This window comes from Strix aluco, chromosome 5 (genome assembly GCF_031877795.1).
Source record: "Strix aluco isolate bStrAlu1 chromosome 5, bStrAlu1.hap1, whole genome shotgun sequence".
Lineage (NCBI taxonomy): Eukaryota > Metazoa > Chordata > Aves > Strigiformes > Strigidae > Strix > Strix aluco.
The window spans coordinates 63,770,235-63,797,158 of NC_133935.1; the positions used below are offsets into that span (position 1 = coordinate 63,770,235).

General features: G+C 38.2%; 1 protein-coding gene across 11 annotated transcripts in view; it reads right to left on the bottom strand.

Annotated features, from left to right (window-relative positions):
* Positions 1-26,924, bottom strand: part of CADPS2 (calcium dependent secretion activator 2) — a 322,674-nt gene that overhangs the window by 242,612 nt on the left and 53,138 nt on the right. For all 11 annotated transcript variants that reach the window (XM_074827609.1, XM_074827608.1, XM_074827605.1 and 8 more), the window contains exon 2: positions 8,786-8,899. In XM_074827609.1, coding sequence (XP_074683710.1) covers positions 8,786-8,899 — 114 coding nt within the window. The remainder of the gene's footprint in view (positions 1-8,785; positions 8,900-26,924) is intronic.

The window sequence follows — 26,924 nt, forward strand, 5'->3', positions numbered from 1 at the left end:
GGCAAGGCCAAGTGGAAAGAAGAACAGTTTTCTTAATGAGGTAGTTACTGTTCACTGGCAGTGTTCAAAGCAGGCATTTACTAACTGGAACAGACTGGGTAATCTATTTCTCTTAGTATGCTCCATTTAAGATAATGTTGTTTCTTGCTGAGAATCTTGGGTGGATAGCAACTTTATACCTGGATTTAACTTTGAAGAAACCTCTTTCTTGCCCTGTGAGGAGTAAAACCTTTTTAAGGCAACATGAAATAGAAAAAGGCATCTCTATGGCACCATAAAACTTACTTCAGAAAATAAAAGCTTGAGAAGAATCTCCTTTTCCAACCTGGCTTTTCAGCAATACCCTACGGTGGGAAATGTAGATAAATCAAAACCTGAAAACAATCACTAAGAAAATACTTACATCATCATTGTCTGTGTTCTGCCTTCACAGTTCTCAGGATATAAGAATTTGTTGTCATCTTTTGAAATGAGTAATAGAACAGAAATGAAATAGGGTGGAGAGAGATCAGTGAGAATTTAAAACCTCACTTCTCATTTACTGACTTCTGGATTTCAGCCATGCATTTGCTGACCTTTTTTATCCCTTATTGCCACGTTCTTTCTAGCTTGGTTTACTCAGAGATTATCAATTCACCATTAAGAAAAAAATGCCACTTTTCCAAGACATTACTTTAAAGTTTAAAAGATTTTGACAAGTCACACATCTCTAAGGATTTGACAGGTAAAGCTTTCTATCACAAAAATAAAACGGTAAGAGAGGTTCAATCAAAATATGCAAACAGAAGTTATTTATCCCACCATCTAGAAATCTAAGAGTAAATGAAATAATATCCAGAGTAAATACTAGTCCTAGAATTTCAATCTAATGGTACATGAAAATAGGAGGTTTTCTCCTTTACTGTTTGTTTGCTTGGTGGCTTGGGTTGGGGGTTTCTGTTTGTTTGGTTGGTTGTTTTGTTTTTAAGATCAGGAAATCCTTTAGCTATTAGTTGCTTGAAATTTAGTAAAATGATTAATTAGAAAAATATATCAATTTTCTACAGTGGATCTCTAATCAAAACTTAAAGTCTGAAGAAACTACGTGAGAAAATTCCAGTGCCTACAGAGTCAGGAGAGAGACACACTGGTTGGACTAACTGTGGCTCAGAGTCCATAGGCATCTTTTGGAAATTTTCACTTGTATTCAGATACTTCAAGTGTACTATTAATGTGAAACTATGTGCCTCCCTCTGGTCACGGAGAAAGATAGCAAGTGAGAGATTGGTCTCAATATCTATCTGACTGCTGAAAGGAGAAAAAAAAAAAGTGTCCAGCTGCTCCCCATTAGTTTGGAGAGTCCCTGCAATACTGCTGACTGGAATACACAGACATCACAATATAAAGGTACAAAGGAAAGTTGTCTGGCATTAACATAACTCCTTTAATGAAACATTTTGCAATATTATTTCCAATTCTAAAGGGTCTTAAGGTTAGCTCTGTGTGAGATCTGGAAAAGGCAGTGAGAAGGATAACTTAAAAAGATCAAGAGTTGTTATCCTTTCATCATCTAGTGAAAGAAAAATCCTTCCAAGTACTGATTTCCAAATTAAAAAAGAGAATGAAATTTTATTATCTCCTGCAAGATTTCTGCAGCACTGATGTTAAACTCATGTTTCTTATTAGTAGCAGGCTAGCTGAAAAAGACCCCACTGTTTTCAGTTGTCCACAATACAGCATCAACAAAAATGCATATAGTTCATGTCTCAGTGCAACATACTGTTAACTGTGCAAAACCAATATCCAGAAGAGTTTTGTTTTCCTTTGAGACCGAGGAAAACAGCACTAGGATTAGGAGAAAAATAATTAAGCAATGCAGAGCAAATTCACTGTTGTGTAATGATTTGAGCCATTCCCGGTTTTCTAATTGGTTTTTTCAGATTAACAGACATTCAGAATTTACCTAATAAACAAGTAAATAATGTCACGTAAGGCTTACTACAGTAGAGACATACCTCACTACCCAACATTAATTACTTCTGCAGTGCAGTGTCAGATCTACAAGGCATCCTTATTTGCCTGTAACAACAGTGGTCACAAAATGAACAAAAAAGGATACCATTACTGGGAATTTTTTTTCATCTAAATTCAATAAGCCATTTCTTTCTCTCTTCCTATCAGCACACACCACTTGCAAAGCTAAGGATTGGTACAATTAATGCACTAAACTCTATCCATCAACTACCTACATCATTTAGAAGTTTGAAACACAGGTTTGTTACAATTACATCTGTAACACTACATGGAAGCCGTATGAAATTCTCACTCAAATTAACAATGATCATCCACAAATATCGGTGTCCAAAGAGACTGGATAGACAGAGTTTCAACAGCTAGCGATTATGTTTTGTGCAGATGTGCAGCAAAATGCTTTGCTTCTCTTGATACCAGACAGGTGGAAGTGAAAAGTGGATTTCCAGTGTTCAAAACCACAAAGTCTATAGCTACATGTAGCTATTTGTACAGTAAGACACTAGAGGATTTCAACGCTGATACACTTTCCATGCAAGAGCAATCTCTCAAAAGCAAGCTGTGCAACACAAAGCTTGCAATTTGACTCTATCAGGTCTCTCCTTAGCATGGAAGAGGGCTAGATCATGTAAAGCATGTTTTAATGTGGTATCTTATCTCCCCCTCACTTCTTTGAGGAAAATAATTAGACTGCTAACAGAGACAATGTCCATTAGATGCCAAGTTGTGGTTGCTGATCCAAAACGTTGAAGGCATTAGAGCTTCTTCAACGAAATGGATGACCTAGGTAAATCTTTGTTACACCTCTTTCTTGGAGGTGGTCTAAAAACAGTTTTATGAAAGTTTTCAAAGAACTGGCCTAAAACAAACCTCTAGAATAACAGCCCCCATGCCAACATTACACTAACCTCAAGTTTGTCAACGTTTTAAAGCAACTGGAAAGAAACTAACTCTGTAAGTGCTGATAAGTGCAACTATAGATGTATTTGTTGTTGAAAGGCTCCCTCACAAGGCAAACCACAAGATTATCCTAAAATTAATGTAAGAAAACATTCTGTTGAAACAGCTTCTCCAAATGAGACGTATCAACAGTAAATCCCAAGCTGGCCTAATATTCAGGTTTTTGAAGAGGATCTGAACAGAGCAAAAATCCCATATCCTTAAATGCATATGTATGCCAGTTATGATTTTCAAGAAAAATGAATGCAGAAACCAGTGAATTTATGCCCTGAAAGCCAGTTAACTTGTACAATTATTATCCTAATGTATTTAAATAAATGTTTAATCTACCGATTCCATTATTTTGCCTTGATAATATCAAAACGGAACATTCCAACGTTTAATTAGTATTTATTTTGTGTGTACAATGTTTTGATTCTAACAAATGCTTTTTAGTTCCTTTAGGTGTCGTCTTCATCCCTGAAATATTCATCAGGATCAGCTATGCCTTTTGTTACCTTGAATAAAAACTGTGTACCTAAAACAGCTGATACTAAAAATCAAGCTGTAAAAGCAAACAAAATACCACGTAGTCCAGAAAGCTAGTTCCTTTCTGCAATTTCATCAGCAAGATCCTTTTGCTCCTCACTTCTGCGCAAAAAACCTTCAAACCAAGTTTTCCATAATTACAGGCAAAACCAGCATCATTGCTTCACTCCTTTCTTTACAGAAACACCTCAACTTTTTTCAGACTAACCCAACATCTGAATGTCTTCATATAAGAAAGCTCCAATACAATTAATCCTTTCCTAAGGATAAGTGCAAGAAATAATAAAGTTTTGGTCACACTACCCTGTGCTTCCACTATGGGCCAAACAACTGCTCTGTGTTAAGTGAAGGAAAACACTTTCAGGATGCCTGTAAATGCTCACACAGATTTGATCAAAACAAAGAAACAGTGATGTTACCACAGGTACATCTACACTGGCAGATGTTCACAGGATTATTTTATATATAATGTTCTTCCACTCTCAGTCTCTGTAGAACTTTCAAACTTCTTAACAGCCCAATACCAACCATTCTGAATATGCCCAAGACTGGTGTTGGCTGCCTTTGCCTTGCACCATGACCACCTCAACCAGCTCCTAAATCCCACATGAGGAATCCTTTTGGAACATCACCCACAGCACAGTAAAGGATGGTGTCCCCAGCCTCAAGAGGAAAGGGAAGACTGACCAAAGAAGCCCAGTCAGGTTTAGGAGAGATGTGCCTACAGACACTGGTGCACTTCTAACCAGGAATGTGCAGCCAAGATTCACGCCCTGCTCCTCCTTTGCCAACATGTTACCCACAAGGGCTTGTGCTGGCAGTTCAGGATTTGGTACCAAAGGAGGAAGATATCTGTAGGACACCAGAAGCTGAAAGATGGCACCTACCCCCACTGTGGAGAGGAAAGGGAAAGCACTTCTCCTGCTATTTAGAAAGCTGTAGAGGGTAGATCTGGATCGTACAAAAGGAATAGACTTTTATGGTAAGGGTGGTAAGGCACTGGAACAGGTTGCCCAGAAGTTGTGGATGCCCCATCACTCTAAGTGTTCAAAGTCAGGTTGGATGGGGCTTTGAGCAACCCGATCTAGTGAAAGGTGTCCCTGACCATGGTAGGCAGGTTGGACTAGATGATCTTTAAGGTCCCTTCCAATCCAAATCATTCTATGATTCTACAACATGGCACCTCTGCTCTTTCTTATTGTTGATTTTTGGTTGTTTTCTATTTTTAGTTCACTTTTTTTTCTTAAAACCCTCCCACTAGCCAGGCAGTGCCTATCCATTAGCTAGTTTTGTACATGAATCTCCTGCCTCATCAATTTTCACTATTGGCCACACCTCAGTTCTTTCCTATTGCCTGACTGTGGCAGACCACAATTTAATTTTCCAAGGACTACAACACCTGAATTTAAGTAGAAATTAAGTTAAATATGATCTCTGTATCACAGGCAAAGTGGTAGAGTCAAACTAAGTCCAATTTTAAATTCTGAAAACCCCTCACAGTGTTAACTGCTACAGATCCTGCATTTAACATTCAGATTTAAGTAGTATACAATAATTATGGCATAGAACCACATATTTAAAATGAAGCAGCAAGAAAAATGAGAAAAACACCAGTTTTTCTTCACAATGCTTTAAGAAGAAAGTTGAAAACCTGAGAACTTGCAATCATTACAATATTGAAAAAATTTTCACAGTATTTCAAATAGTCTTTACAGTTCTTTACACTCATTTTACTCATATCTGAGTCTGCATAAATTCAAGACTAAAGAATTAGTACTGTGAGTTTAGCCCAATGGATATACTCACCTATTAAAGGTATGTATATTAAAAGGTGGTGAATGAACCTCTTAGGGCTCTACACAAGGGCATTTTCCAACCTCCATGAAAAAACATGCAAAAATTGATGAATGAAAGATTATCTATTATTTTACTGAGAACTTTTTTACAAAATGGGTTGAAATATGCAAATAAAGACTTTATTTCATAAGTCACTTTCTCAATTTTACACTTAGCAGTGTGTCCAATATAATTACTCATAATAAATTGCCATATGATTGAATTTTTCTCTTTATCCAAAAAGCATCACCAACATCTGATTCTGCTGATTAGAATCTGGCTTAATGTCTGTAATGGAATTTTCCAAACAAAAAAATCCTGTGTTAGTTCTGAGAGAATGATTACAGAAAGAGAACCATAAACATTTCCATATCTTCTCTAAAACTAGGATGGAAGAGGAAATAATTCCTCAAGACAATCTTAATTATATGTGTACAAAAATGAATCATGATAAATTTCAGTAAGACTTTCAGTGTGGTGGGATGCTAGGGGGAGATTATGCAGAATATGAAAATAACCATTTCTGCAGAACTAAAGAAGAGTTTATGCAACTCTTCCTATGAATTGTTTTCCTATCAGATTTTTAAGATAAATCAAAACCAATGCCAGAATATTAACAGAAAGCCTTAAAAACCACAGCAGCATTAGAAAAGACATAACGTTGGAGGATAAGACCACAAAATTGACCAGTGTAAACCTTCCCACATAGTTCTGACACAGGAGCATGACTCTATTACAACACAGTGAAATCAATGCTGAAATTTGTATTTATTTATTAAATTACTCTTTCAGCAAATCTTTCTAGAACAGTAAATGGAAGACTGAGCCATAACAAGTTCCTAAATCCTTGGAACTTACTCTTAGATTCTGAAGAGGACAAATTCAGAACAAACCCAGTAATTATAGACAGATTTAGTGACTCAAAACACCTGCAACTAGTGATAAAGGATTTATGTCACATGCGCAAAACAAACCTTCTCTTTTACATTCAAAGAGTTTGGTGCCAAAAATCAACTACAGTGATGAGAATACCCTGGCTTTGCAAGCAATATTGTAGTAAGTCTTAAACCATGACTACTGCATAGAATTAAAGGCAAATTAATAATTGTCAGAGTAAAATAATTACTGTGCAGACCATGTATTTGTTTCCTTCCATGTCAGATAAAATTGAACTGTAGCTCAGCAACTAAAGTATAAGGAAATTAACACTGAAGCTTATGAAATGCTCTATGACAGAAACAAGCAAGATGTCCATAATTCAAACTACTAACAAATATCACCAAACAGGAGATGTGATGAACCACATGTGGAAGACAGAGATGAGAGCATCAGAGTACAGCATCAATAGAACACACAAAGAAATAATAAATATTAGTATTTTCAACAAATGGGCAACAAAGCAAATGAAAAAGGCACAAGTGACACATATAAGTGATGATATAAGAATACATGGTAAGATGCATAACATTTTATTAAAATGCATTGAAGAGGAGCAGTAGCTTGCACTAAGTCTACAGCTGCATTCCACCACTGCAGAGTTCATCAAACCTAATATTGCATACTGGTGACTGTCTACTACAACCCTAAAAAGAAATTAAAAATGACTAGTAAATGCTGACTCAAACTGCACAACTGGAAAAGGTTGTGGAAGTCTAGAAAGAAATCTCTGGAAAGAATGGAAAATTCAATTGGCAGGGGTGGGATAAACTACAGCTGCTAGATGAGCTCACCATGTATTAACGCTGGATGAAGATTCGACTAGCGCATGGGTGTCATTATAGTCTTGACAGAGTTGACAAGATCTTTGGAATCTTCTGTTTGAAACTGGACAGCTAGAACATTTGTACAGTTCAAAGTGGTGAATGGCTGAAAATAGCTGGAAAATTTGCGTCTTCCGTTTTATAGGGCTATCTTAGATTATTATGCAGAGCCTTTCATTGCAACAGCAGATATGCTGAAAACATAGTTCTGGATGTGTCAAAAAAAAAATCTCATTAATATGAGACACAAAGAATCTTAACAGGACAGTTACTGTTTAGGCATTTATTTTAAAATCATTTTTATTCACTATCACATCCTTTCCTAAGAGCAGGCTACTTCCTCTAACACATCAAGCTTCTTACACAGCTTGCTGAAAGAACCATAAACATTATGTACTTTTCAATTCCACACCACGTTCAGCATCTTGAGATATTCCACTCCTCTGAAACCTACTGCTGGGCAGCTAACTAGCTCAGCCTTGCCCTGCACTATCTTCCAAACTGTCCTTCCTCCCAGTTTTAACTTCTTCATCAGTTATACAGAAGAAAGGACTACTTTATAACAACTTTTGTACTGTTCTGGCACCCCCTGCGTAGTATCTTGTGAATGTTCATATTCTCTTGTTACACCTGCAAGCCACCCCCATCCTTTCACAAGTATTTTTATGAGATTTCCTTCATTTCAATTGACATGGTACTGATCAGACCATGATTTGGAGAAACTTGAACTGAGTTCTCACATTTCTGTACAACAGGTAAAACATTTGTCCATCCCGTCTCTTCTTTTTTTTGTGCAACATAATTTAATGTATATAAAACCAAGCTAGGAAATAAGTCACATCATCTTCTCCATGAAGAAAAGTTTCATTCACTAGCAAAGAATAGCTGACAGAGAAAAATTACAAATAATATATAAAAAATAAAGCTAAAATATTTGGAAAAAAAGATGTGGTAGAGTGAAATATGGAGGAAGACCCTTCAAAAGAAATACAAGAAATACATACAGCCCTTATGATTCATTGAGCAAGTCTGAAGTTAGATGAGACAAAATGAATTAGTACTACCATTTGCTAAGAGTAAGAAATAAATTCTCTAGCGGTATGCTGTTGATGTTACAAAAAGGACAGTGAACTGTCCTCTTAGTATGAAATGGGACCTGTCAGTCAAGTAAAACCACATCTAAAGATCTGCAGTGGTGGTCATCGGCACTGAACATGCCTGGGACGTCACAGCAAAACTTGAAAGCTGGCCCAGCTGCATTGAAAGCTTCTCTTCTTTGGGAAGGGAACATGTGGTTCCTCTCCAAAACAACTCTGCACAGTAACTAAAAGTCAGAAGACATATTTCTCAAGATGATAACTTACAACTGTGAAGCGTTGATTAAAGAGGTAACTTAAGACATATGGAGATAAAGATAGCAGTGCCTAGTTGGATCAAACACTGCCAGAAAGTTTTTTAGCACCAGGGGTTTTTCATTTTGTCTTTTCATTTTTTTTTCCTCCTTCCTCAAAATGGGTGGATATTTTCCAGTTCAATTTATCTCTTTTGCTCAGACAGTGAATTTCAACTTTTAAAATGACAAAGCTGGAGTAGGAGGAAGCTGTTTCTAGAAGGTTCCTTTCCTTGTATTTGCATTAAAAGAAATCCTATAAACTTTTAAAACAATACAGAAAAGAAAGCACATAACTTACCTCATAATAACTTCGCACAGCATTGCAAAATGCTTCATCTGCAACGATTTGTGTCTCCCCATTCAAAAAGGCCTGGAAACGATCCTTCAGTATCTGCAGCTGCTGCTTATTGAGCTATGCAAGAAAAAAAGGAGAGGGAAGAGATCAATAATAAATGCAGTCAGTCTTAAGGTAAAAATATGCAGCACTATACACACTTGGAAGCTGTGTACAGGGAAGAAGAGGCAGAGGCTCCCTGGCCACCAGGCTCCCTAGTGCATGGCAGCTCTTCAAAGTCCCACCTGGGCAAGTCAGGTTGCTGCAGCAAGTCATGCATGCACTCAGTGTGCAACTAAACCTCTACTCTTTCCCTTGTGTCCTCAGGATGCTACAGGTAAGTCTGCATGGATACTTCTGAGCAATATTTTATATGCATATGCTGAATAAAATGGCTGACCTTCCCATGGCAGCAGCACCAGCTAATAAAACTTAGCTCTTAGCTCCAGTCTTCAAATATTTCAATTTTTTTCAGCCTTCAAATAAGTGAAAAACAACTGACATGCCTCATTTTTTTTGGAGTAATCTAGGTGCTGCCGTTGGCATGTTTTAACAAGCATGCTTACTGTGAAGAAAATGGATGAAACGTGCTCCCTGTGAAGAAAATGGACTTTTAGCCACTGATGTTATACCACTGTGAATGACATTAAACAGCTAATCTCGGGGAACAGCAGCCACAAGGCTCCAAGACTGACACCAAATTACATTTGGTGGACTTCATATCAAAGTTGAGTGCATTTTGAAAACAGACTCCTAGTAGAGAACATTACATGATTAAATCTCAAAATCAACCCATTTTTATCAAAGTTTAATGTTACAGGAAAAAGCAAATCTGAAAGCTCTCCAGGGATCTAGACACAGGCCTTTTGTCAAGGTTCCTATCAACTCTTGAAATATTTAGTAAGATATTTCTCCTTATCAAATCTGTGAGAAGTTAGAATACAACATCAAAGGAGACTGCCACTAACATACCAAAGCAACAGTTAAAAATAGTTGTTTTGCTTTCCCAGAACTTAAACATTCATGTAAAGCCTTTATTCCAGTGAGTATTCCTGAACTTTAACATTTAAAAATCCAAACACAAATGATTGCAATTTCTTTTCATCCTTCCTGTATTTTGCTTAGTTAAAAATAAATGAATAAATAAATGTATAACCAGAAATTGAAAATATTTTTCCAGAGAACAGAAAGCTATATTTGTAATGGCTAACCTGCAACAAGTAACATTACCCCGATTGCATGATTGTTTCTTACAGAAGAACTTTTTGGCATCTACAGTAAGTATGGTGACCTTAGGCTTTCAGGTCTCTAGTGTTGACACTCTGAAGTCATTTAAGCTACAATACTCTTAGAAGATTAGCAAAATTACTGCTATTCCTGATAATATGCCTACCTTGGACAATCTCTACTTCAGATCAAGGGAGGATTTTCATCCTACATAATGTTTGTCAAGTCATGTGCTTCCACGAAACATGCAGCAATTTACTGCAAAACTCTCCAAATTGAATGTAAACCTGAAAGCGGTTCTATTTTCACAGGAAACAATACTATAGATGCCATCTAAATACCTGATGTGAGAAATCTTCTGAAAAATTGTAAAGTGTAGGCAGTAGCAATGCAAAGTCAAAGAACTATGCCTTTGAAAAAATCCAAGCTAGTAAAAAATATATAATAATTCTGTTCCTCATCTTAATGATGAGGAACAATTAGCAACACAGAACAAGCCCCAAGAAATCCCTACAGAAGAAAAGGCCTCCCACTGAGGCAAGCAACAACAGAGGTTGCTATTACTTGGAAAAATTTCCTGCCTCCTGCAGCAGTCCAACACTGACACATTGCCACTAACACGTTGACCACTGATAGTTAAAAATCAGTGGGAGAGAAGTATTTGTGTTATGTCTGCACATACTCCAAAACTGGCATCTATCCACCTGCCTGCCAGACAACCGTTTCTTGCACAGTATCTGCACCACAAAGGTTAGCTGTTTCTAACAGAAATCAAACTTTATTCCCAGATACGCAGGACAGGTCTTTCCTTTTATTCAATTCCCCTTATTCTTCTCTCATTTTCTAAAGATATTGGACAAGTTGAGATATCGAAAAATACAAATAATTAAGGATGGTTTGAGCTTGTTTTCAGCAGACACTTGTTCTCACAGGGGACTTAAAGAGCTGAGCGCTCCCACAGACTGTGCACCACTGCTGAGCAAGCTCCTTCATCCCGTGGAATATTCACAGCTCTGCCACAAGAACATGCGGGCTTCCTTCCAAGGCAATTATGGAAATGTGTTTTCATGCTTGCAGACTTTATTCTTTAGGTGATTTGCTTGTCTATTACCCACATATCAAACAAAAACATTATGAATAAGGCAATGAAATATAAATTTAATTCTGTCTTCCTCATTTCTAACCATCATAGTTCAGCAAACTGAAATGCCTTTAAAATATTTATATATGGTTTTCATATTCACTACTTCAGTTAATAAGTAATTCTAAGGGTTCAGTGGCATTTTAGGACTACTATACATTTCTTATATTACTTATGTTTTAGTGTGAAATCTGGATGCATACAGGAATAAAGTTCTGCAAAACTAAATAATAATAATAGTTCCAATGGAAAATATTAAAAGCTACATCTTGCACTAAGGATGATCTGAAGTCTATTTTACAGGTCCTAAGTACTGTCACATATAGAGACACAGTTGTGTTAACTGTCAAGATAGAGAACAATTTATAGTAGTCTGCTGTAGCATACAGTTCCTCTGGGCTTTTTATTTGTCAGAATATTGAGTGTACAGAGAATTCTCAATTATCTTTCTTTTTATGTTTGTCATTTTTAATGGTTTCATTAACACTCTTCAGTTTGCAGCCAAGTGCCTTTAAAAATGAAACAAAACAAACCAGTAAAAGTAGTAGCTTAGAAATGCAGAGAAAAAGGGAAGTCTATTTGCATAGTATGTCCTAATAGCAAATGGAGAGAAACAGGCATCTGTAAAGGACATTATCTCTTGGACACTGCCAAACAGCTTAACCTATCCAAGTCTGGGCTACCTTTGAAGTTGTCGATCTTGGTTAACAAGGAACAAAAGATAAGAACATCATGCATAATCAGCATCCCAAGTGAAATCCTTAAAATTAAGGGCAACAAGCCTAGCCAGATTCCCTCTGGCAAGTCAAGTTCACATAAAGGAGCTCAAAATCCATCTGCAGTAGCACTACCTTTCCACTGCATGTGTCCTTTCCTTTGTGCAAGACCTGTACATGTTAGACCTTTGCTTTCATTCCCTCGCTACTTCTTTACATTTTTACTGTCAGCACCTGTATCAGCATTTTAATTCTAACAGAAAGAACCATGAACAGCAAAATTAAAATAAAACTTGACATTACTACATGCACCCCCAAATGTAAACTGAACTCTGAATCCCACGTGAAGTGTACAGCAAAGTCTCACTGATTGTGATGCTTTCCAGCAACCTGCTTCAGTTTTGTATTGCTTTTTTGGATTTTACATTCTCAGTGGTATGCAACCTGTTGTTGCACCTCTGTGTGATACTTCATAAATAACTACTGATGCTTCATGGGAGAATGTATAACTAAATTCCAGTGACTCAGAATATCAGGTTTGATTGCATTCTACGGAATGACTGAAGATAAGCAAAGAGAACTTTAAGGGAAAACAAGATTAACTGCCCTCAAATTTGCTTTTTCTTTATTACAGCCATGCAACACAAAAATTTGTCTTCCTCTCCATCCCTGTGCCTTTCTCAAAAGGTAACATTTATTTTTTACTTTACATTTGCTGACCTTAGTGGACTATCAAAGAATGAAAACATATATTTAAGATAGAATAAATTTCTCAAAGAGCTATTTAATTAAAAATAACTCTTTTTCAACTTGCAGCAGCAAGTTAACTTTTCATAATTTACAGATTAATACAAAGGTATCAAAAGAGCCTCAAGCACTTAACTATTAAAAAAATTCTCACCTTGCATTTAACATTTCAAAGAAGTCTTATATATGCCAATATATTCCTCTTTGAGCACTAACTTAAAGATTTGCTTTTTCCCTTCTAAAGTGAAACTTGGGTATGAAGACCTAGATGCATGTCTGTGTTAGCTCCACTCATACCTTTCAACAATTTCAATAAATGGATTTTACTCAGAGTTTAAATTCTTATATTTATAAGAAGTTGCATTTCAAACAGATCTCGCAGTTTAGGGAGTTGTTCCAATGTCACAGATTAAATAATAAACTCCAGCATTTTGAAGGAAAAATGAAGCATGTATGTATTTCTAACAGCAATACTGTTTATGTTCTCTTCAAAAGAAAGAAGGAAAAAATAAAACCCTAGCTTCACAGAGTTTTGATACTAGAATTAGAGCATTTTGGTCTGCTTCTCACTGCCTAAGTACACAGAGCAGCTCACTAGTGCCCTAACACATGCAGCCGACAGCAGCTGGCAAAGACAAAACTCACAGCAAAACTGTCCTCTACAAAACCTTGGCCTTTAAAACTCAAAAGGTTAAAATATGGCCTCTGTGTTGGCCACAACCAGCCTCTCCCGCCTTGCCCCAGACCAGCGCGGAGCCTGGCTTGCACACAGTCTGCAGCTGACCTTACTCCGCACAAGTGCAGCCAGCCACAGAGCTGGTACTGGAGGAATAACATTCTGAACCATTGCCACCTTGTGGCAATTTTAGAAAGAGCAAAGAAATAATCACAGGTTGCATCTTCACACTCGGAGCTGCGATCTGTGCGAGTAAGCCTCTGACCTTAACACAAGCAACCACCGTACTGTGAAATTACCCTTTCTCAGACCATGTGGGTATTTTAGGAAAATAGCAGGAGGTGATGACTGACGGCAATTACAGCTAGAGCTAGATAAAATACTTGTTATGCAGACTACCAAAAGAAAGGGGTAGGGAGGAGCCAACCAAAGAGCCACTCCCCAAATTCTCCGCTGCAATCTAGAGGATCTGTAGCACCAAACATGACTTAAGTCCCTGAACGCTTCCTAAAACCAAGTAGCGTTGTTATTTCAAAACTATGCCATTTTGTCCAATGCCTTCCACAGCAGCAGCTGCTTTTGGACAACTTTACTTTTTGAAAAAAAGTAAAGTTGTCCAAAAAACTATACTTTTTGAGAGCAGAGTGGAAAAAGAAAAAAACCCCATGAGTGTTCCCTTAAATAGCTGTCTCTTTTCCATTTCAGTCAGGAGATAAATTTGCAGCTCCTCTAATACAGAAATGATGGTACAAACAAATCCTTTTCCCATGCAGCTTCTCAGACACTTCTTTGAACATAACTTTGTTTCTGGTCCTGCCAGGCTCTTTGTCAAGGGGAAAAAAAAAAAAAAAAGAGTAGAAATTATGCCAAGGACTAACCTTCTGATGTCATGAACTGAGTTTCGCTATAGGATGATTCATACCACTTGCCTACACACCTTCAGCCAGACCCAAACCTGGATGATGTAACAGGTCAATGCATTTACAGTGATGCTCAATTTAACACACCACTTCCAGGATGGTAAAAATTCAACTACCAATAACTTCCTAGCAATTCACACAGACATATGTTCAAGGCCCTACACACTTAACTGGTCCACATGCACGTCAAACCAAGTTTTCAACCTAAGCTCCACATGTTTACAAAAGGAGCTTTATGTGCTTTACATGTTTTTGTTGGGTTTTTTTTCAGATATTGTTTTGCATGATTTCACTCTGCCTTGGAAGGTAGCTGGTTAAGTGCCAGTCTAACTGCCATCTCCCTTGTCTCCCCACCTTCCCAAATCCTCCAACCACAGTAGCATATTCAAGGATGTTGACCTCAGTGACTCCCTCCCTGCACCTCCTCTGTAGGGTCTCCCAACTCAGCTCTGCAGGGGGGTACTGGTCAACCCATCACAACAGGCTTTCCTCTTCACAAATAAGCCTTAGAAATGGCGGAACAGCACCTGACAACACTTGAAACAACTCTCACTGTACTGTCAAGCCAGACTGAACAGCCACCCAAGTCTTCATCCCAGAACAAACCTGAAGTAACCTCAGCTTCCCATCACCACCAGTGGTGGTGGGGAGGGCTTTATCCACAGAGCTGGACTCTGGAAAGCCACCCAGCATGGAGTCTTAGGCTGAACCCATCATTAACCTCTCCTTCCAGAGAAACAAAACACCTGTGCCACATCATTGGCTGTTAATGAGCTTCATCTCAGCGACAGAATAAGCCTGCAAAACAAGTAGCCAGTTATAAACACAGATTCTGACTCCATTTCCCCTCCTCCTCCTGCACCTTGCTTGCTCTCTTCCAGTATCTGCCTACACAAAAATATTAGCTGTGTTCAGAGCAGAGACAGAGAGTGTTCATTTTTAGTGAAGTGAGAGATTTTCTACTGAGGAAGAAGACTAAATAAATACTATTAGAGAATCTCAGCACTAAGACAGGGGTGATAGCTGTGGTTGCTGTGCTGAATTATGCAGGTCTTCATCGTGTCCTATAATAATGGTCCTATAAAGCATGTGGGTGGCACACACTATATGCTGTCCTTTACTATTCATTGCATAAACTGGTTTGATTTTCTAAATAATGGATAAATATTTTGCTGTCACTTAGCAACCTTAGCGGTTCTTTTGTTTTCTTAAAGCTGAAGTTATTCCAAGTAAAACATTATCTGTAAGGATTCTGTTTGCTGTTACTCAGCGCAGACTACACTGTGTACATACTTGTCATGTAACAATTCAGTGCCTCATAGAATCTAATAATAGATTTCCAAAATCAGCTAATACTTTTACCAAACAAATTTGTCATTCTTTATAGTCAAACAAGCACAACATGGCATTTACCTTTTGTTGGTCTGCCACTCGTTTAAAAACCAGAAAAACTACCAATAATGTACTGGTCATTCAATTCCACCTACAGGGTATTTCATTTTAAGTTAGAAATATTTTCTGTATCATTAAGTCTGAAACTTTAAATATTTTCATTGTCCAGAGCAATGTATTCAAGATTCTGACAGAATTGTAAAACATTTCACAAGGAACAGGGTTTGGGGGTTCAATTTCCTCAGGGAGTAGAGGGGAGGGCACAAAAATCACGGGCAGTGTGCAAAGGCAAAGTCAAAGTCTGATTTATGTGAAGGAATTCAAGTGTACCACACTGACTGCCAAAATACAGAACTGAAGACAGCTTCTAAAAAGGTCAGATTGGCCACCTGAGAGGAAAAGAAAAATAAGTGTTTTGATAATGAGGGGGAACAAATATCTGGGGGGGACATGGAATCAGACTTTCCTAATTTTTGGACAGAAGAATGAAAAGATACAAAGAAATGCAGAAAAATTTAACTACATAGAAGTTCCTCATGGTAATGGTAGATTTCTTCGTTGTTGAAAAAAACTGTCAACCTTTTACAGACTGTGACACCCTAGGTAAGAAAGCATGTGCTATGTCTTTGCCCTAAATATCACACCCCAATAAAAGCTATTTCCTCTGAGACGAGGTTGTCAGTGCTGTTGCAATCACTTTCTTTGTACTTACTCCTACTATCTGAGATTTGCTGTAGAATTTAGCTGACAATCATCAGCTAGATTTAGATTATTGTATTTGTTTCTTCTGTGAGGCAGGCTTCGCTGATCTCCTCTGAGTCTTGAGTGGCTGCATAGACATGCTACAGCTGGGTGAGCTATGCTTTGCTGTCCCTTGTGCCACCACTGTTTGGGGACATCTCCCATGCAGAGTACACACTGGCAGTCTGGCTTTACTTCCCTGAGGTTGTCAGAGCCACAAGAAGACCAGTCATGCCCGAAAGCTACACAAACAAAGCCTCCAGCGAAGAAAGCTGATGATGACTAGTGTAGGTGACCATGAAAATTAATGCCTAGCAGAGATGCACAGTGACCCTGACTATGGTGGGAACCTCAGCTGTCAGTGCCTTTCCAGAAACAAAAACCGAGGGAAGTTTTAGAGGTAACTGCTGCTAACATGTAGATAGATGTACAGCTCTGACTCATGGTATACGTCAGCAGTTCAAACTGTGCTGGACTGAATGGATTTGCATCACTTCTTACAGCACAGCACCTGTCTTCCTCCTCTGCATCTACATCATCTTTTCCACCCCATATCAACTTTGCACCCCCATAACTATTTGTCAGAAGAACTATTTACTCCAAGAAACCATCATTCTCATTTTGCAAAGCTTCTCCACATATAAATTAAGCTATCAGAAACAGCTTTTTCATACCTCAAAAGTGTTGAACTGAAGAGCTTTGTTTGCCAACAACATTACACCAGGATATTTTGCCAGCAAAGATCTCTAAGTGTAGCTGAGGATGCTACAGCAGAGCTGCTTGAACTAACGGAAGCATCAGCAAAATAATGTTCCTCCAACCTGCTCTCATCTTTCCAAGGTTGACATTCATGTTCCATTTCAGCCCACTTTCTAAGGAGACACTGTAATCATACAACCTTTCCTTGGTTGTGCAAATGTCAGCTTTTTCCTCATACACATAACTTCTGCATGCATTTCTCAGTTTCTATCAGTTCTGAGAAAAAAAAAAAAAATGTGTGGAGGTTTCACAGACAACAAGATTTTCCCTTCTCCGAAAAATGGAATTAAAAAGAAACCCAAATTATTCTTAGTGATGGAAATGCAAGCAAAACTAGAAGACTGTAATTTCTGTTTGGCACCTGGCAAATACAAGTCACATGCCCACCACACTCTGGCAAACATGTTTCAGGACTAGTTTGGCTTAAATTCAAGGAATAGAAAGGATAACAATAAAAGTTGGGATAAAATCCAGAACAAAATATCCATTTTATTTTGGGTTCTAATACTGTTTAAAAAAATATTTAACCAAACTAGGTATTTTTACAAAATATTTTCCACAAAAGAATATCTAGTTTCATTAATAAGGAGCATGGTGTTCATACTCCATCTACCTTCTCTGTTAGGCCTGTGAAACTGAGAAATTTAGGATGGATGGGACCTCTAGAATTCATCTAGTCAAACCTACTTCTCAAAGCAAGGCTAAGCTCTAAAGATACATCACGTTGTTCTGGACCTTGTCCAGACAAGCTTTGCGTATCTCCAAGGATGAAGATACTGCACATTCTCTATGTAACCTGCTCCAATGCTTTTTCTGAAGCTCCTGCCTGGCCCCCTAATATCTAGTCAGAAGTTCCATATTTTGGCTTTGTGACTATTCCTTCCTCTTCTTTTCTTGTGTACCCCTAAAAAGAGTCTGTCTCCATCTTCTCTATAGCCTTGTCCCCCTTAACAACTAGACAACAGTCAACCTCTTAATCATCTCCAGACTAAACCAACCCAGACTTCTCCACCTCCCCTCATGTATCAGGTCTTCCACTTCTCTAAGCATCTGAGGGGACCCTGATGAACTTCTTCCAGTTTGTTGATACCATTCTTCTACTTGGGGACCCAAAAATGGACTGAATATTCTAGATGTGGCCACACCAGTGTTAAGCAGATGGGAAAATAAACATACTTCCCTTGACCTGCTAGCTGCCCTCCTGCTAATGCAGCTGAACATGCAGCCAGCCTTCATTCCCCCAACTCACATTCTAGTTGCTCTCCATCAGGATTCCCAGGTCCTTTGCTGCAGAAGACCTAGGCACTCAGTCCCTTGCCTGTAAAGATATGCGGGGCTCTGGCTTAAAAGTGTGACTTGCCTTTTCTCTGTCCTGATTGTCTGGAGATTTTTGTTGACTCATTTGTCCAGGAATTCAGGAGGCCCCTGAGCAGAAGGCCCTGGACCTTCTGCTACCACGTGCTCCTCTCAATTTGGTGTCATCCGAGGATGTGCCGAGGCTTCATTCTGTTCTATTTTCCAAGCCAATCTATAGAATTATTTAGGTTGGAAAAGACCATTAAGACCACTGAGACCTACACTTTATTATACTTTTACATGAGCATCTTTTTGTCAACCCACGCACACCCTCCCCCAGTTCGTCATCCCAACAGAAACATGAAAATACCACTTCTTTATGGAGATTGGAAAGATAAATTGACAATACATAAACTGCAGCACAAATGGTTATTTTCAACTAAAGTTTTCTGGCTTCCCTAGAACTGGATAGGAGGTCCACATCACTGAATCACTCTTCAGGTTAAGTGCAATAAACTCAGGTTTAAAAACTATCTCATTAATTACATGCCTTCAACTCCAACTAACAAATTAATGTCATGAAAATTTAACAAGATTAGTGGATAACAGATATGTGTCAACACCTTGCCAAAGTACATCGTAGGTACCAAAAATTGTCTTGGGAGACTACACAAGTTTATGGAAGAGAAATCTACTGCAGATTATATGCACAGAAATGCTACATACTAAATATAACTCCCCACTCCCCCTCATCTGGTATAGGAAATTCCTGAGATTAATAATTATGGGAATTACCACATACATTGCTTCATTTTCAATCTCTGCCTAGGCATCTGATTAAGGCCACTGTTAGTGTAGTTGGCTAGATGAACTGTTTTTTCAATCCAATTAACAAACAGAAGAACCTAAAGAAACAGAGGTAAAGCCTGGCCTGTAAAGTCATTAACAGTTACGTTGTCACATCATACAGACACGCATACTTTACACATGACCACACACAACCCAATTTAGCTATGGTATGTTAGAACTAGGATGCTCAAAGAGCCATAATATTAAGCACTACAGAAGAAACAAAAAAATACTGTGCTAACCCAAATGACCTTCAGTTTTGGCTGGCAAGGACATCACTGCTGCAAAAGAGACTGCAGCTCTGAATAAGCTATCCAGGTATCACCTCATCTTGTACACTTATTTTTGTCATATACTCTCCTACCTTGGAAACCTGTAGCGGGAGAAACTTCCACTTTGAAATCCTTCCCCAGCCTCTCAAGGTGAGCCTTCAAACATTTCCATCTCCTACTTTTCAATGAGCCTCAGGAATCCATTTATCACAAACAACATCTAGACACTATCTGAACAATAAATACAAGCACCTGCATAGCCATCACAATAAACATCCTCTGTGACCGACACATCCAAATCCCTGAATACATTTATTTCTCAGGACATAACATGATTTTGAACCAGCACAGCAGATCATCTCATGAAAACCACAGGGATGAAACTAAGCAACTACACATGGCAACCAACTCACACAAACATTTCCTTAACAGCAAAGAGAGCACTTCTCATGAAAGTGCACCAGTCTCTGACCTCCCAGCTCCATCTCTCAGAGTTATTTCTGACATCTAATTTTCATAATCTTAGAGGATTGAAGTACTCATAAACCCAAGAAAGTTTAGTTTTGTGTTGCATTATAAAATTCTACCAGAGAAATGTCCAATAAGTAGGTAAAAGCTTTACCATGTCCCCCCCAACACCCATGTGCACTTTACATAACTATTGTCTAACACATTCTGATTGACTACCGTAACATAGTTCAATGAAGAACAAACATCCCCATCTAGCAGTTAACTCCAAAATTTTATGCTCCTGTCTCAGAATTTGAATATCTCACCTGCCTAAAACTCCCTCCCCTTTTCCCCACTTCCCCAATCATGCAGGCTGGTCTCATAGAAACCACTCATTTTCCACCACAAATCTTGTTCTCCTTACATCCAAGAGCCATGATCACTATATCATTATTCAATATCAGGAGTCTAATACACTCAAATGGAAGTTCTTAATAAACCACTAGGTTTTGCTCATCAAGATATGTAGGAGATTCTCCATCATTTGAAGGCTTGAGTACAAAGGAACATCTCCCTGAACCAAGTGTTCTAGCAGAAGAAAAGGATTTGAAAAAAGAAACAACAGGGCACATTTTTACCTGCACATAATCAGGAAGTCAGACTAGATCATCACAGTCCTTCTGGTCAGTTTGCAGAAAGTTCTCAGGGCTTAATTTACGCAGCTGAAACTACCAAGTAAGCAATACACATTTTATAATGACATCTGATTGCAGCTTTAAGCAGTACTCCACTTAGTTTCAAATTCTCAAACATAAAAATAAAGCCTTCCAGAAAAGATGCAGAGGTAACATATGATCCTTGAGCATATTACAATCAAACATGTTTTGTCAGATGTCTATATACACCGGACTCAATCTTTTCTATACCAAAATACAAAGACATACTATCCAAATTTACACACTTCGTCATACTGACCCACGTATCTGCAATGCAATATCAAGCATTCCACAAGCTCATTTCAGTTATACATATATAAACTATACATGACTATGATGTCCTCTTTTGTCAAAGCGTTATTTTAATGTGTGAGTTTACACACAGTACTCAAACATCTGTTGACATCTTTTTTCCACAGCATATTTATTAACAAGTAAAGTAAATTTATCAAATAATGCAAATTCATTCACCTTTCTGGAAGAATGAGCTTGTCTCAGAACTGTATGCTATAACATTAAAATGTAGAAGGAAAATACAGTATATAAATCTAAATGCAGAGTTTTCACATTCTAAATAAATCTGTGAGACTTCACACATTTCTTGAGAGGCCCAAGAGATTGGTATACTAATTCTATCCAAAGTTATATTTCCCTGGGCAATCTTTATATAACTAAGAGCCACAAGAAAACACTTGATTAAAATTCCCTTAAAAGGATAAGTACTCAAAAAAATCTCCCTAGAATATCACAAATAAATGGCTGTCCATTCTGGTTTAAAGGTTCCAAGCAATGGGATCCTCATAATCATTAAACTGGGAAATTGTAACAGTAGCTAAGAGATTTTATTGTCAGACTTTTCCTGAGAGTGATTCAGAACTTTCTCTTTTTTTTGCTGCATTTTAATCCTATTTCTAGTGCTGCCTTTTGCTACGCCAAGTGATTTCCTCTGCTTGGTACATATTCATACCATCCAAGCCTTTCAGAATTTAGTTTTGTTTATGAGCATCTTTTTCCCATCTCATCATTGTTTCTGTGCCTTTTTTTTTTTTTTTCCCTCTGGAGGGAAGAAGCAGCTGCATACGTTAAAAAGAAAACATTCGTGTTCTTTTTCTTTCATAATCAAGGCTTTGGATTCTGTTTCCTTTTTTTCTTAATTAAATATTTCCCTCTTCTTAAACATTTGAAATGAAGTCACAGTATTTGCTATCACACCACCTACTAAATATCATCCACAAATTTCATTCCTAAGTATTAATTCAGTCTTCCCTTGTGAGAATACTATATAAAGCAACACAACATGGATGCTCCTTGGTTCTCACTAAGTCCTTCTGTGACCTGATGCGCACAATTCAGGCCACCACAATTCCCGTAACTGCTGAGCTATAATTTGGTCTCCAGCACGTATGTCCTTGCACAACAGAGTGGACAGTATTAGCATGTTACATTTTTGAGGAAAATACCTGGTTTTGCCACCTCTGCCATACAATGTGCAGGCTGATCAGCCCCTTCTTGACAAAGAGCTGTGGTGGAGAAGGGCAGCAGGGACGACCCTCTTGCCTTGGGAGCCACTTGTCCCTGGCCCCTGTGGTACTTGTCAGCACCCTGTCTCCTGCATCCCTGGATCCTCAGCCCAATCCTCACCCACTGATATGACTCCCTGGCTTGGCCTTGGACCTGTCTCATCACCACGGCTTTCCCAGGGGACGACCAGATGGAAGCTGACCCTGAACACTGCCTCCAGACATGATTCTGACTCTGGCTCCCCTGCTGGCATCCCAGCTTGCCTACCCTCTTAAGGGCTGGCCTGCTCCTAGTGCTCCCCAGTGTCCCCTTCATTTCCCCCCATGGCCCTCAAAATTATCTCCTTCCTAGCAATAACCCGGGGCCTCCACATCTGTTCTCCCCTCTTTCCTTACGTCTGCCTCCAGTTTTGGTGACCACAGAGCTTTAAGTATGCTGTTCCCCATGTCACCTCTCCTCCTTCTCTTCTGTCAGGCATGCTCTCAGCAGAAAGGCAGAACACCACTCTGAAAAACAACTACCCCTCACCCTAATGAATAAAAATGTACCTTTAACATTTGGATCTACATTACTCAAAACACAAGCAGAAACTACACCATTTATAATATCTCCCTGTAGATCTACATCCACCGCTACATAAAGTGTATAAGCTATTCACTGATGTTATCAGAATAGCTTTCATCAAGATTTTCAGTAATTTCTTTCCAAACATAACCCATGCTGTATCTTTGTCTTCCCCATTTTTGTACTGTTTTCAAAATTGTGCAGTCTTTCAGCTTTCATAAATCAATTTTCTCCTTATATATCCTCTTCCTCACAGATGCTTCAAAGATTTCACCTCTGGATTCACCTCAGCTCACATGCACAAGTAGATGTCATTCAACAGGCTCATCTAAGCAGATGACCTACAGTTCTCTGTTTCTTCCCTCACCTCAGGTTTCACTTAGCAAAACGGACTGGTGTTACATTGTCATTATGGTATCTCTCCCATGATGCCCAGGTGTCAACCTGGGACCTGTACAGCCCTCCTTAGAGGCTCCCAACGTTGTCCACACTGGGTCCCCTTTCCTTCCTTTCCTCACCACGCATGGATGGATACCGCAGTTCTCGACAAGGACTAGAAATCTAAAGCAGCTCCAGCCCAGACTTCCTTCCAGGCAGAATTTTTGCTTCCCCCTAAATAATCTCTGTGATCCAGCTTTTCCTACATTCAACACAAGCTACTTACACTTGAGTTATTATTTCAAATTCTACCTGATGAGCACAGAACCACTGTCTTCCAAAGATGTGATTATTCACCACTGCAAATACCTGCTTCTTTCTTTTGCCATGAAAAGAAGGTAGACAGTTCAGATACAATTCAGTCGTATCACCAATTTTACACTGATGCATTTTTCTAAATCAATTAATAGAGAAACTTTGGGGTTTAGGTCCGTAATATTCTTGCCTTAGGATACTTATTAAGTTTTCAAAACAGTTTAATGAAGAAATTCATGTCATTTACAGCTGTATTCCAGTAACTCATTTCCAATACAGCCCTTTTGTGCAAACAACAGGGACCACCAGACATATTGCAATGCACAATACAAAGCACTGAGAGAAATTTAGTTCTGTGAAAATAGAGCATAGACCTGAGAGAGGTCTGGCCTTAACCTTATCACTTATCCTACTTAAAAATAAGGAGGAATAAAGTCATAGCAAAACTCTGCTTTCCCACAAGAAATAGTACTGCAAGAAATCACCTTTCAATTGAAATTTCAACTTAAAGAAAAAATAATCCAATCTCCAATTATTAAAAAAAAAACCTCATCTCCAATTATAAGAGGTTAGATTTATGTAAAATTTCAGTATCACCAAAACAGACTTAGAGAAAACAAAAAAAAACCCAAACCCAAAAGATAAGTTTAATTAAGGTGTTCACTCTGCAATAATGTTAGCACTAATTTAAAAAGTTATTAAGCTGCACTTATTTCCATAGAAAGTTATTGGCAAAATGTATTTCCTTTATTGCAGTCTTCGATGCCTTGAGGGAACAGAGTTAAATGGCTGAGTCAGTCAGTAAAACAGCAAACCAATTCTGTTACATCACGTTCTCCTCCACGCTCTGAATACTAAGCAGGACAGAATATTAAAAACAAAAGCTGAATGTCTGCCAGTTGAAACATGACTCTGTACCATGCCTGATGTATTGATAACTTCCTCTGTCTTCAATGAGTAAACCAAATGAATCACAACAAACAATGAGGCTGTATGGTATAATACTACAGGTTTGTTTACTCCGTACATGTACATTCAACTCAACAATAAAGGTAGTTACTAAAATTCATTCCCCCGGAAAGAATTTTTTTCTTAATTTGCAATATAACAAAGAGGATCGACAAGTAATGTTACCTCCAAGGTCATCATTCTTACTCTGCACAGCATACAGCAAGTATGCTTTATTTCCCTCCTCTTTTTGTACAGCCTCCATATATCAAATAATGAAGAACAAAGGCCTTGATACATTCTCCAATGTAACAATCCAAATAATCTGGTTATGCAAAAAATTACTTCAAATACAAATACTTTCATTACAAAGACATGTCAATCTGAAGATTTACCTATAATTAACTTTTAAAAAATATGTTCTTTTTTATACTCATGGTAGCATTCACGAGTCTTTGTCAGAACAGCCCATACCTGTGAAACCTCAGTATTCCTTTCTTGTATTAACACTCTACACTTCCCTGCTAGGAAGTGAAAGCACAGTACACCTGCAGGAATGAGGCTGGAAAGAGGAGTGACAGAAAACTTGACAGTCTTATGTTACTGATCTAGACTGCACTAATTCCCAGGGCACACTGTGGAATCAGGTTTGGTAAAACACAACAAAAGACCAGCAGGAAAAGGCAACAGCATCAGATGCAAGCTGGGTGGAGCAGGGACAGACAGTGCAAGATTCAAGTCAGAGAGTCAAGTCTTAGACATGTTCAGCAGGTTGTTACTTATCAAAGCATTTGGCTAGAAGAAAAAGACTGTCCTTTGACTTGATAAAGTAACTCAAATATGGAAATCATTTTATAGCAACAATACTCTGCTGACCCTCAGCTCAACCCAGGAATGAGCCAACAAGTGATCATGTTCATTTCCTCTTCTCTAAAGTTTGCTAGAGATTAAATCACTTAAACCAGTGCCAGGGTTTCTTCTGGAACGACAGAACACAGCAATAGGTGAATTCCATTTTTACCACCTCCAAATTTTAACTCATACAAGATATTTCTTCTTCCAGAGGACAGTACAGCACCTAATAACTTTTTCAGATAAATGTATTACCAAAGTCTATAACTTGGTAATATATAAATATCCCCAATTAGCTTGTCACAGATTGTTCATTAAGATTTGAAAGGGAACTGGAATGACACCGTATTTTGGGGTATGTGCATTTGCTAAACTCAGTGCAGAGGAAAAAAATGAGTCAGATCAAGATTAAATAAATACTGTAGAAGTCTTACATTTCTGATTAGGAACTAGCTAAAGAAAATAGACAAGGGAAAGTACCACACAGTTACAGGAAGTCTAGTTGTAAGAAATATTATTAGACTTCAACAACCATTTATTTAGAAAACAGTCTAGAAAAATTATATTATAAACACAGTTTGATAACTGCTTGGATTTTATTTACTCAGTAAACAACTTTGAAACAACTGGTTTTAAAACTTGGTCTGAGGTTATGAAGCAGAGGATGGAGTCTGTCAACCACCTTTTACACTTGATGAAATTCCTTCACTACTGACATCCTAATGCAAGACAATAAAACTTAATCACGTATTGTGCTTAGTTTCTGCTTACACTAGAACAACTTACTTTATAACGTTAAGGAATAGAGGGGAAAAAAGTCATACACAAATGAAATTGGTTAGCCGTGAGCAAAGAACAGAAGAGAAGTCTGAAGTATATCAGATTCACCAGGGTTTCTGGCACTGAAACTAGGCAGCTGCAAGGCAAGGACAGGGCTCGATACAATCCAGGCACCAAGGGGCAACGTCCTGTGCCAGATTTTCACAGACAAGTACAAAAACGAAGAAAAGAGGGAGCAAAGAGCTGTAAGAACCCTAACTGAGTACAACAGCAGAGACTAGCCCTCAGAGTAACAAGGGCTGCAGGTAAGTGAGCAGAGATGTGGGCTCTGACTTACTTGAGTTATTCCTGAATGTTCATTAAAAATCTACTGGGAACACTTTCACTTCAGCCCACTGAAATTCATTCCCAAATTTATGAAGTGTAGAAATGGAACCAGTGAACTCTTCTCAATTTACCTTTACTTCCACACTGACAAGTATTTGCAGTATAATCTGTTTGATTAACATACTACAAGTTATAGTTCCAAGAGTCATTTCACTCCCTTAAATTGCTACCATCCTAACATATATAAAAATTAGGTATCCAGGCAATCTAGGAAGAGAAGAAAGAAACTAGACATCATACAGCTCTTTGAAGATACACAGGCACTACTGCCAATACCAGAAAAAATGTTTTAGGTTTAAACTAAAAATTACATCTTTGCTTTTCATCTAGTTAAAAATCTCAAAACCCCTGGAGAACATAAAATCTGCCAAGTTTAGGATGATGGGTGGGGGTTGTTTTGCTGTGGGTTCTTTTTCCTATTAGTCAGTGGAGCTGTTCCAGGCAACATGGGAAACA